At 35.9% G+C, this 13433-nt stretch overlaps 1 protein-coding gene across 3 annotated transcripts; it reads right to left on the bottom strand.

The window, feature by feature from the left end:
* Window positions 1-211: 211 nt before the first annotated feature.
* On the bottom strand, window positions 212-11813 carry LOC137735587 (putative disease resistance protein At1g50180). 3 transcript variants are annotated; one of them, XM_088697897.1, is made up of 3 exons: window positions 10060-11813; window positions 5330-7204; window positions 212-5298 (listed from the first exon to the last, which is right to left on the bottom strand). In XM_088697897.1, the coding sequence occupies exons 1-2, from the start codon at window positions 11108-11110 to the stop codon at window positions 5331-5333; spliced, it is 2925 nt and encodes a 974-aa protein (XP_088554023.1). In that variant the 5' UTR covers window positions 11111-11813; the 3' UTR covers window positions 212-5298; window position 5330. The 3 variants fall into 3 exon arrangements, 2 of the variants coding, with proteins under 2 accessions (XP_088554023.1, XP_068331120.2); XR_015964776.1 differs by having other exon boundaries at window positions 4718-4821; window positions 5082-7204; XM_068475019.2 differs by having other exon boundaries at window positions 212-7204.
* Window positions 11814-13433: the final 1620 nt, after the last annotated feature.

Consider the following 13433-nt stretch of genomic DNA (forward strand, 5'->3'; position numbering starts at 1 on the left):
TACTTTTCTTTTATTATAATGATATCATTAAATAGTATTTACAATATGATCAATTTCAAGGATAAACGTAAAATTCAATGAATCGGCCACCAAGTAAATTGAGGAGACATAAGGGGCCGAACGTTGTTATCACGAAAATACGTATAATGGGCCGAAACTGACTTAAGCCCACAACAGCCTCAACAAAAACGTTACCATTTCCTCCATTTCCACGTGCCGAAACGGCAGAAGCCATTTCCGAAACACAAGCCAAAACCTCTCTCTCTCTCTCTTTCCCCGACCCTGCGAGACTCGAGCGACCCTTCACTCCGCCACCATGCTGCGCCGAGCCACCACCCTCTTGACCCGATCCACTATCTCCCTCAGGGCCCGACGCTTCTCTACCGACGTCGATGCGACTGCCCCAGCCGATTCGACTTTCAGTGACGCCTGGAAGAAAGTGGTGCCTCACATAGATCACCAAAAGACCCCATTGACCTTCATGAAGCCTCGGCCTGCAACCCCGTCGTCGATCCCCACTAAGCTCACTGTCAACTTTGTGCTCCCTTATGCGTCCGACCTTTAGGCGAAAGAGGTCAGTTTTCGGAGAGATTTTTTGTGGGTTTATCTGGGTTTGGTGCAAATTGTGGTTTTCAGGTCGAATTTGTTGTCTCTAGTTTGAATTGGGTATACTGTTGTTTTGAGTAGGTTTGTATGGGTTTGGAGCTAATTCGATATTAATGTCGATTCATGCTTTGATTTTTCTGTGAACTTATATGGTTTTTGGTTTTTAATTGTTAATTTACTGGTGCTGGAGCTATTTTCGAATTCTTGATTGGTTCGATCATTTTTGCTATACGACTTGCAAGTTCAGTGACATTGTACATCTTTGATTAACTGATCAATGTATTATAGGATGTAATCATTTCATTTAATAGGTCTTCATATCTTCACAGAGATGCAATGTTACTTACAAAAGATGCTGCCGCATTAATATTTTTGTGTTGTTTCTTCTATAGGACTCTGTGTTTTGCGTTGCTTTGTAGAAGTCCATTTTTCAGAATAAGAGTTAACTTTTTGGTTCTTGTTTCAGTATCTTGTTTCGATGTCAAACTTCCATCTAAGTCGTGGTGATTATTCTTGTTACATAAATTGTATTTGCTACATAGATTTTAAGCATTTCACTGTTTCGGATTTTGAATGGATGCATTATAGCATGTTCAATCATGGGTACCATGTTTTCACTTTGATCTCTATTTGTTACTTTTTCTATTGACAGTGTTGGAAAAAAAAATTGTAACTTTGAATCCGTAGTGTTTGATTTGCGTGGCCCATGGAAGATTTAGTCCTGCACTTATTGTTTGGTTTTCATATTTTTCAAACATTTCCAGTACTCATATCCCATTTCCTTATTTTATTTCATGCTGACTTTTGCAACTGATTATAGTGGTGCAATATACACCTAGTTTTCATCTGTTGTTGTTGTAGGCTGAACTTCATCTCAGTTTAGTGTATGTAAGGATGCTTTATGTGTGTTACAATTTTCTTTCTTATAAGTCATATGCTATACTGTTTAAAGTATATAATTCAAATTCACATGCGAACAGATGTGGAATTAAATTCCTTTTAAAAAGTTTGTGGAGTTGTCAATCCAATGAGAAACCAATACTGCTTGTAATGAAAACTAAAATTTCATCTAGTGATGGAAAAGTGTAGTGTTAAGTCCATTTCCTCTCCTTCATCAAGCTTTGTGACTCCTTTTAGTCCTTTTGATTGGTAAATGGGTATGGAAATCAGACATGAGTAACATAGCTGAGTGAGTTAGAGCATGGTTGCATTCCAAAAAAAAAATGTCATGGTCCTGTTGGCTGTTGAATTGTTAGTTTTCTACATTTATGATTTGTGTAATGCATTGCTCATGTGCATAAGCAAGGTACGGACATCTTGAAATATTATACATTTCTTGGTTTTATTTGTTCCGAGCGAACTTTGGATATATCCCGGTAAAGCGAAATGAATTTTTCTTTTTCATAAATAAGAAAAGTTGTTGGTGGTGCATTTTGATATCAACGTGCTCTTCCTTTTTTTATTGTGTTATCCTCAGTTTCATAGTAGACTTGCATATTTAGTGTTGGCCTCAGACAATCATTGAAAACCTTCTTCACTATCCTTTTTTTCACTGCATTTCTGACATTGATAAGGGGAACTGAATCTTTTAGCATAACTTGCTTCTGACAGATTAGAAGAATATGGAACTAAACACAATGATTAGTTGCCCGACTAATTTTAATCTCAGACAAAATTAGGTTTTTTCCTTCATTCAATGTTATGACCCAAAGCTACTGTTTTCCATCTTCTTTTATCTTTCCAAACCATATTTTTAAAAATGTGCTTGCTGCCTTTTCTTAGTGCCAAAACTACTGTTTTGCCAGACAAAAAAACTAGTGTATGTTGAAGATTGATGAGCAACAGATGCCCCTTGCTTTGACAGAACTTGATAATGTAACACTCGACTTTTTTTAGTGGGTGAAGGCCACCATTTCAGTTGCCAAACATCATGACTTTGTTGAGACCGAAACTTTTTAGCATTAGCATTATCTGTTGATTGTGTGGTCAGTAATCCAAAGATGCAAAGGCAAGGATCTTAAGTTGTGTTTGTATTTGATTATATATCCGCAGATTCTGAAACAGAAATACGAAGATGATATTGCATTAGCATCATCTCTTTGCAAACAATTAGTAAGAGACTTCTAGTTGTGCCATCCTTTTGTATTGTGTTTCGTATATCTTACTATTGGAGATCAAGACCATCTGGAATCGTATCTTTATTAGTTGATTACTCGATAATATTGCATTAGAGTCATAAAGCCACTGAGCTTCCTGACAAAAAGTAATTCTGAACTATAAGTTGTTGTCTGAGCCATGAACACAAGGGAAGACAGATTTCATTGATAGAATACTGAGCAAATTGTGATTCTTTCTGCTGTCAGAAAAGCAGATAAAATCACAAAGAAACTGAAGCATCTGCATTAGGGTTGGCAGGTAGAACCTTATAAATTGAAAATTTGTACCCGTGGTTCTCATATAATTATAAACATTGCAAGAATGGTGAAGGATGTAATGAGCCATCTCTGTGTGGCCTATAAGTTAGTTCCACTGATGAGGTTTGGATTAGGTAGACAAACTGAAACCTCATTACAGAATCTGAGCTCACACTCAAAGTTGGTTTGAATGGTTTAGTTAGATCCTTAAGTCCAATCAAAACTCATTAAACTCATTATAGGTGCAAGTAAGCCTATTAAACTGATTAACATTCCATTTTTCTCCTACGTTCTCCCCTTTTCAAGTCATAATTGGTAGTTTTTTAATCTAATAATTGGTCCTCTTTGGTTATAATTTTTCTCCATTTTTTTCTCAAATTATATTAGCCCACCCGTCTGAAAAATCTTAGCTTCCACCCTTGCTTGTGTCTATCATTTTGCATTAAGAACTTTACATTTTATCACTTTTTTTTGGGTGGTATGGACGGAGAGTAGTAGGTGGAATTTTTAGGGAGAAAGGCGCGAGGAGGTGGATCACTTGTGTGGTATAAGGTTTGTTGGGTGTCCCTTTTGTGACAGGATCTTCAGATTTTTGGTATAGTTCTTTTGAAGCTATTTTTAATGATTGAAAAGCTATTTTTCTTTAGTCTTTTGTTTTTTTTAATTTTTTTTTAATTTTTTATTTTTTCACTTCGTATGATAGAATTTTACTATTTAAGTATCTGTTTCCACAATATTGATACTACCCCATTCGGAGCTAATATAGATCATAAAATTTTTATATGTATATCCATTTCTTGACGTTTCTTGGTAGGGATTTAGGATGCTTTCTACAGGATGGAAGGCCTCAAGTTTCCTATTTCCTGTTGTATGGCACTTTCTCTACAATAAGGATTAAACATAGTGAGGGAGGAGAGGGATGAATATTGAAACTCCCGCCACAAACCTTCAAACCTTAAAAACGTTGATGAAATGAAAATGTAGGAATATAGATATTACACCCAGTCTACTATTATGCGAGGGAATTAACTATGCCAAGATGGTTATCCATTAATGTTGCTCCCTGACCATCTAATAACAATTTGCATGCATCTTGGACAAGTCATTTAATTTTTCTTGTGCCTCAATAGCTTATGCCATCATATTTTTCTCATGTGTTGTGCATTGATCGTTCAACATTACCTTGCAGATGCAATTAGTGATCCATTGCATGTTTCCTTTTGGCAGGGGACCTTGCCGTGCCTATTGGGCAGTCACCAAATTTTTGGGTGTTCTATATCATACTAGATAAAGTGCTTGCTTTCGTTCTAGGAATAGGTTCAATATTCAGGCACCAGCAACTTCATTCACTGGTGGGAATTCATCCCCTTTTGCTGTACTGCCTCAGGTAATTCTCAATGGTCAATTGGAAGGAGAGGGAATATAATAGGTTAACACTTTAGTTTATCCAATCAAATGGGGAAACAAAACTCGGTTGGATGGTGCAACATCATGAAATTATGAATAGGTGGTAGGTCTTGGGCTGTTCTGGTTCTTGTAGTCAGCTTTCTGTCAACCTTACGCTCTATAACTAGCAAAGCAATTAAGTAACTAAAGACTTTCCAATGCCTAATTCAAATGTTTAGCTTGAGCATATGAATTAGTATGTTGAGTGCCCTTGATTGATGAGACGATATATTCTATTTATCCTACTCAGAAGAAACAGGATTTTATTTCTTCGTATTCTTAATGTTTTTGGGTCTCAATTTTTTGTGAATCGATGAAATGGTAGGTCACCCCTGCGACAACCTTTATCGCGGTTCTGATTGCCTTTGAATATACAAGTGGGTTTATGTTTGGGTGGAACGTTCATGAGATGGTATCACCTGACTTTGTCTCTTGCCATTGTCGCAGTGCAGAGTTTGGATAATGCGAGGCATTACTTCTTGTTATCAATTGGTATGCTTGTTCTTGCTTTCATTTCCTCGCAGAGAAACGAGGGGAGATTTGTTTGAGTGGGGGTTATCAGCTTCAGGATAGCTACCAAACTTTTATAAAAAGGTTTCAATACATCTTCGAAACTTCGATGTTAGAGAGTCTTGACTCAAGATCACTGAAACTTCAATGTTATTAGCAACGCATCGACTATCGACACTGTTTATGCATATATTACAGATGACCAAGGCTTACAGCTTCCGAGTTCCAAGTATATAAAATAAAAATAAAAAATAAATAAAAAGTGAAATTAAGCAAATCATATACTGTACATACGATATAACACATGGATAGGCTAACTGCCCTCCCAGCTGCATTCGCCACCTTTGCCACACCTCACTCCCCACCACGTTCTTCTTTAAGGAACAACCGGAAAAGATAAAAGAAGCACATTATGATTTTACCCCTGAGAAACAGATAAATAGCAAACAAAATATAAGTAGCAGCATGCTTACCAGTTAAGTAATCCTCCTGAATATGTGCAATGAGAAGAGAAGGCACATGTTGAATTTTGTAGAAATCCTCTCCTCCTTCCCCAACCCTACTACAGAATTCCCGAGGCATCCTATCAATTGTTAATTCCTTGAGGGTAGTAACATTCTCAAGCCCCTCAGGAACTGCCCTCAATTCGCTGCAGTAGGAAATAGACAATCTGCGGAGACTAGGCATGCCTCCTTTCTCTATCCTCCAACTCTCTAATGCCGTCAATCCAGAAAGTTCAAGAAATTCAAGTTTAGGATAACCTTCTTCTGAGACAACTACTTCTGCAACATTCCCATCAAAACTAAAGCCAAGCCAAAGCATTCTTAAGTTTGGGATCTTCTCAAGTATTTTGAGACTCTCCAACTGTAGACCAGTATACCCCAGCGACATCTTAGTGAGGTTCTTATAACCCTGGAGACCTTCCAATGATTGTTCTCTTATTCTTCCGTTCAATTTAAGTTTGTATATATGAGGACAACTCAATACCATATTCATTGGTATAACTTCATCTAATGTACGCAGAGATAGAGATAGAGATCGAAGATGGTTAAATGTGATGCCAGTAGATTTCAACATTTCCTCCATATTTTTCACCCCACCTTCTATGAACAGTTTTCTGAGATTGGTCAATTTAGCAAGATGAGTCAAATCACAATCAGCACCTGCAACATTGACTAAACTCTGCAAATTCCCAAGAGTAGCCAACTTCAACTTCCCTCTGTACCCGAACCAGGGTAAATATAAATGCCTCAATTCTTTCATCTTCCAAATCACATTTGGTACTTTTACATTCCATTGACGCACACCTAAGTCTAGAGTTTGCAAACATACCAAATTACCTAAAGATGATGGCAACCATTCCACTCTACTTCCCTTTAGACTTAAAAACCTCAAGTGGACTAGATTCCCAATATTACTCGGCAACTCTACTTTTTCTCTCCATATGCCTTCAAACTTTAGAACCCTGAGCAATTTGAAGTTGCATACTACTGACCGCAAGAATTTTTTCTTCCAGTTGGAGAATCCATATTCTGGGTCGACAAAGAATAACAAAGACCTAAGGTGGTCATTTCTTGTGGGAGCAAATCTATCAACACATTTTTCCTCCACATATACACCAAGTCTTCGAACTTTAGGAATTGTCGCTGCCTTGGTTATCGTGCTAGTAAAATTTACAACGTGAAGAAAGTTCTCCTCTTCTGCCTTTACCAAGCACAAGTCTCGCATAAGATCATGAAGATGACATGTTTTGATCTTCTTAGTTGAACCAAATGTTCCAACTTGAACCATACATCTTTCCACCAACTCAATTAAGCAAGCATATGCTACATCTTCCAATACTTCCACTGAACCATGTCGTTGGGAGCCCGAAGATATAAAACCTTCTGCTATCCATAACTGAGCCAATCTTTTGACCGGTATCTCATAATCCTCCGGAAAGTGGCCTAAATATAGAAAACATAGTTTTAGACGATATGGTAAGTCGTCATAACTCAATGCCAACACCCTTAATGCACCTGGATTTTCTTGATCTCCTTTGTATTCTTGGTCAAGATTAGTTCCTCTCCGTATATACACATCGACGTTCTCGTATACTGTTTTCCACTCCTCAACTGTGACTTTTCTAGCTAGAAGTCCCGCAAGCACAGTAATGGCTAATGGCAGACCTGCACAATGTTGAAGCATATTCTTTCCTAGTTTTTCCTTCTCAGCATAAAGTTGTGAGTCTGAAAAAAAAAATTTAAGAAAAATAGGTTAACAGTTATGTTCTAGTCATTCCTAATATATTTTATATATTTTGTCACTGTCCTTTTGGGTTGTTGAATGTTTTTTGCCGTAGAACGTAAATATCAGACCTGCTTTGTTGCTGCTCTCAAACAACAATCTATATTTTAGTTTTGGGTGAAGGGGTCGGCAGACTCGGCGCAAGGGCTTTTCTACAACATGCATGTTTTTCATTTTAAACTAGAAAATGTCTTACTAATATCCTACACATTCATCAATTTTATTAACGATTGATTAGGGACAATGACCTCACCCTCTCTTCAATATTTCCAAGCCAATCAAGTGTATTAAACTGGGAGACTTTGAAATTTTATAGTGCTTAGAAAGTCTTGTTTTAATTTTTGAAGAATTTTGGAGTTTCTTTGGATTGGCACTTTGTCTTTGGTTTATAAATAGGTGAGGAATTAAATAATTTTTCTGTCAAGGATTATTTTTTTAAGTGATAAGATGAAAGTGGACAAGATTACGAGTTCATAGAGTTTGGATGAATTTTTAATGGAATTTTAGAATGTCACGTGATAACTAATTCGCTATGTTATAGTTGTTAGAGCGATGAAATTTATCCTAGACATTCATCATTATCTCTCATCAATATTTTTCAAGCCAATCCCTAAAATTTATCCAAACTAATCCATTGTATTGACAAGATTACAAGTTCATAGCATTTTTGAAGTATTTTTTGGAACCCAGCGAATTTTAATACAATTTCAGGAGGTAAATTGAAACTAAATGGGGTGGAGTGAAACCAAAAGAGTTGAAAATATTAGTTTTAAGTGATAAAGTGAGACAAAACCAATTTCAGGAGGTAAATTGAAACTAAATGGCAATTTCAGGGAATTCAATTAATTAATAAGCCTTAAAGATAATGCCATCTCTTTCACTCAAACCCCCAAATCAAATTTCTATCATAATTTTTTATGTACTTCACCAAATTCGATTCCGTATTCGACTACAGATTTCTGGAGAAGAGTATTACAATTTACATATGAGGTAATAATTTCTAAGTTTGCTACAGATTTCGAAATGTTGCCATATTTGGGATTTATCACTACATAAGCTTTAATCTTCGATTTAAAGTGTTTATGTTGAGTTGATCTTATTGGAAATTCAGTTGAGAACTGGAAATCATGTTGCCGGCATGATTTAAATATTTGGAATTGTTTTTGTTGTTGAATCTCATTTTGGTGAGAACTTGGTGAGATAGATTGAATTATGTACTATGATTGACAAAACAGAAGTCGTGATCAATATGAAAATGGAAGAATGAATCTGAAATTTTACCCCTGTTGTACAGTTCCTACACCTAGGACCTTGTTGTAAGATTTATTGAAGTTTTGGAGCTATTTATAGTTTTCAGCAATTCAGAGGTAGAACTGTAATCACACAAAAATATGGTTAATTTATGTAATTCAATTGCACAGAAACTTACTATTTGTCCAGCAAGGCAGCGTGTGTAAATGTGAGATTAATTTGAGGGCCTAAGTGAATTTACAAAACTTAAAGGGCCTAATTGTGTTAAAGGGAAGGGATGTTAAACGGTAACATCGGAATCCTACTGTTATGAAATAAACGACTAGGTTCGTGGTTCCTATATTGGGATTATATAGTAATCTTTCTTTTTTTATTTTTTTATTTTATTTTATTTTTTATTTTATGAAACTGGGAATTCTAAATTTATGGGAGGAAAAACTTAACAACGGTTCATTATGACGTGGCGTGGGCACAAGCTTTGCATTGGTCTTCAGGTGGGAGTAATATGGCAGACTTTTATAGATATTAACTTTATTAATTTCATGAAGTGATATTTGATCTTATTGGTTGATCAATGTGATTGATGTTAATATTGTGCATCTTTGGTTCATTGAAATGTTATTTGTTGTTGATTGTGGAATTGTTGGAAAGCATTGTGATATATGTGAAAGATGAAATGACATATTGGTGATCGACTTATGTTGGGAGTTAAGGTTGGAACTTCAGTATTAAGAAAAAAACTGGAGGTAGTGGAAATGATCTTTTGTGTAAGTTTAACTCTTGGTCGATACTAGGTCTCAGTTCAGCTCAAAGTGCACATGGTTTTTATCGGGTAATTTTGGGACTTGTGACAAAGAGTTAAGCAAAATGACTAACAAAAGGGGAAATTGGGATGACTGTGTCACTAAGGTTAGTATGTATAAAAGAACATTCGAACGACAACTCAGTAGTAAAATGCATAGTAAAATTAACGGGAATAGACAAAGAGTTTGCATTGTATTCTTGCATTGGTTTTGATAAATGTTTGATATTTGATTATAATATTCCATGACACTTAATTTAGTGTAGTCAATTTACTGTGGTAAAGTTATGTCCCAACTGAGCTATTGAAGTTCACCTCTCTATTATTATGTAACTTTTTGAACTAGACAGTCAAAAGGGTAGATGAGATGAGATTGAATTAGATGTGAGGTTATTAGAAAGTCCAATTTATTTATTTTCTTTGTAACCATGTAAAGAGTTCTTGAGTTTCTTTTTATACGAAGAATTTATTTTTCACTTTGTTCCAGTTTTTTTTTATTCTATTTAATTTAATTTACTTTTTTTAACTTTTGGCTTCCATTCGGGATTCAGGATTTTTAACCGACTCGGGTCTGGTGTGTGACACAAACGCACGTTACATTTAATGATTAGGGACAATTATGTGCATACTATATCGAAAGCATAAGTGAAATGTAGTAATCTCTATTTTATTAGGCTTAACAAATAATAAAAAAAAAAGAAGCAATTAATGATAATAGAGTTGACTGAGAAGTGAAAAACATACTTGTTTGATCTCTTCTAGAGATTGCTATCTTCTTAAACAGTTCCCAGCTTTCCTGATCATCTAGCGGACGAGATTTATGAACGAAACAATTTTCTCCAGCAATTTGAGCAATGTCCTTCTTCCGAGTGGTGAGTAATATACGAGTCTTTATTTCCTCACCAATTGGAAATCCAGGTTTTAAAGAGTTCCACGCGGCAGGAGTCCAAATATCATCAAGCACCACCAAACATTTCTTTTCTTTTTGGATGATACAAAGCCTCTCTACTATTTGATCCTTCTTCATTTTCGAAATGTCTTCTATTTCCTCTTTTTTGGTGGGACGAGTAAGCTTGATCAAAATATCTTCCAAAACCTCTTTTCCTTGGCATTGTTGTGACACACACACCCAAGCAAAACAATCGAAGTGACGCTTAACAGCTTCATTGTGACCATAAACTAGTTTTGCAATAGTAGTCTTTCCTGAACCGCCCATCCCCCAAATAGATACAACTTGGCGGCCTTTTTCTTCTTTCACCAACTGCGTGGCTAGTGTGTTCACGTCCTTCTCTAACCCGACAGGATCTTCAATAACATGAGGATAAGTTTGCCTTTGTTCCCTTTGCCTCTCAAAAGAAGTGGCACCTTCATATTGCGTACCCGTTATTTGCTTGATGTCATAACTTTGCAAACTCAACCTTAATTTGGAAAGTTTGGCTGTAATGCTCTCAATTTCTGAACCGATCTTGTGAAGATTAACGCCTTCACTAAAGATGCAAGCAAACCTTTTTAGAACAAGCTTTACATTTCCTCCCCTTTTGAGAGCCACTTTCAAGGCAAAAGATTCAATGACATCCTCCAAATCATAAGCAGCATCTCTTATAATTTGAACCCAAATTCGTACTACTTTATTGTCTTCTTGTTTTGCATCTGCATCTTTCAGGAAACCATGCATCAAAAGTAGCTCGATCTGTGCATGCTCAATTTGATCGCGGACTCCACTTAAAAACTTCACTTCCTCAACGAGGGCGCCTGTCAGCCGTTCAATTACTATTGAAACTACCGCCTCAGCCATATTTCTGATTTCCACCAAAAAGAAAAAAAAATTAAACAAGCTCTCTTTTTCGACTGCTGTTTTTCTGATTGATTAAAGTGGTTAACTGGAGAAGTCTTTTCTATCTTTCTCCTCCTTCACATGCTATTTATTCATATGTTTAGCGAATCAGTTGGCTTAAACATTTGGAAGAGTGCATATGCATAAAGGAATGATTTACATTTGGAAGAGTCCATATGCATAAAAGGAATATTTTACATTTGAAAGAGTGCATATGCATAGGGGTATAATTTACATTTTGATTAGGGCAAGGCTCCTTTTTCCACCCTCCACTCCATTAACGCAAGGAAACAACCGAGGGAAAGATGCTCAAGATGAGGAAAGCCTCCACTGGAGAAAAAGTGTGGTCCTGGAAAAGCCGTGGCAGTAACGTGATTATTAAGGAAAAGTATTCTTAAGCTTGGCAGCTTCTCTAGTATTCCGGACAGTGTTAGCTTGGTAAGGTTTGGAAAGCACAGGATCCCTTCTGGTAGCTCTCAATTTTCCCTTTATTCGTAGCTTGTATATCTCAAGACAACTTAATGTATACTATGTTCCATGGTATAACTTATTCTCCAGAGTCCGCGACTGGAGATGGTTAAATGTGAAGCTTATTCTATCCCAGTTTTTTGTTAGATTCACCTTCAACACTGATTTTCTAAGATTGGTTAGTTTAACCATATCATTTAGATCACAGTAGCTACTTGAAACATTGACTAACGTCTGCAAACTGCCTAGAGTAGCCAACGACAAATTTCTTACTTGCTCTATAACGTCAGGGTAAATATAAATGTCTCAGTTGTTCTATCTTTCCGAACACACCTAAGATTCTCATCGACTTCCATAGACTCTGTAAATTAGAGTCTGCAGGCATACCAAATTAGCTGCAGATGATGGAAACTATATACTTTGTGTGTTCTTCAGACTCAAAAACCTTAAGTGAACTAGATTTCCAATTTCACTCGGTCAAGACTTTGCATCATACCTTCAAACTTCAATACTCTAAGCAATGTGAAGTGCGTGAACAGTGACCGTACTAGGTTTTTCTCCCAGTATGACTCATATAACAAAGACCCCAGATGTCCATCACTTGCAGGAGTATATTTATCGACATTTTCGTCTCCGTCCAAATAGATGGCAAGTCTTCGAAATTTACCAATTCACACTTCTTTAGTTACCATGGCTGCAGACAAATTCATAATATGAATAAAGTTCCCCTCTTTCCCTTGGTCATTTTCTCTCTTTTTTTTTTTTTTTACATCGTCATTTTGCTCTGGTACGGTCCTCTTTGACATGTTCCTCTTTACTTTGCTTTGACAGTCGCGTGCTTATTTTTCCCTAAGGCAAATGTGGATCATTTTGCTATATAAGATAAATTACACAAAACTATTTCAACTATGGGTCGAAAAGGTAAATCCTTGGATATATATTCTTCTAATCTTCCACTGCTTCTTAAATTTCCTATTGGAGCATTTAGCTTGCGGGGTTATCAATCACATTATCTATCAGGATGTTGCAAATAATGATATCTTATGTTGATGAAAAAAGATTGAATCTCAAAAGTGGAATAGCTGTGAAGATCAGCACTTATGTAACATATAGTCTAGTTACGAACTACTGCTCAGTTGTCAAAGCACTACAATTTTGAGAATACATTTGTAAAGCAGAAGCAGTTATATTTGGCATCTCTTTGCATGTAAATAATATCGGTGTAAATGATAAAACTTTCAACAACAACTATATATTTTTGTGTAAATACTTTGTATATGTTTTATGTAAATAACTTTTACATATCTACCGACAATATTTATAATTTATTTTTACACCCCACAGCAACACGCAGGCTAAACTTTTAGTTTTAGCTATTATCAATGAAGGTAATATAATATAATATATTTGCTAAGAATTGATTTTTTTTACTAACAAAATATCTCTCATTACTTGAGCAAGCATGTTGGAAAGAAAATTCATGCATTTTCAACATATTTTTTTCCTAGACCCAAACAAGTCTTCAATTATAACACCTAGACTAAGAGTAAAATACATCAAACTCTCTATGATTACAAAGTAAAACTTCTAAAAACTGGGTAATCATTATCTTGAATATTAGATGATTTAAAGCTCCAAAATATTCCAAAACTAAACTTTCGAACACTCTAGAGATGAGACCGGCGTGGAACACCTTCGTGGATGTAGGATATGTATGATCAATGGACGGATATGTATGATCAATTGATAAATAAATAAAAACAGAGATGGAAAGTCTGTGAGAGAACGTACCTGTATTTTCGTTTCCATACATTGC

Source organism: Pyrus communis, chromosome 7 (genome assembly GCF_041283825.1).
Source record: "Pyrus communis isolate YQ-2024b chromosome 7, ASM4128382v1, whole genome shotgun sequence".
NCBI classification, from domain to species: Eukaryota; Viridiplantae; Streptophyta; class Magnoliopsida; order Rosales; family Rosaceae; genus Pyrus; species Pyrus communis.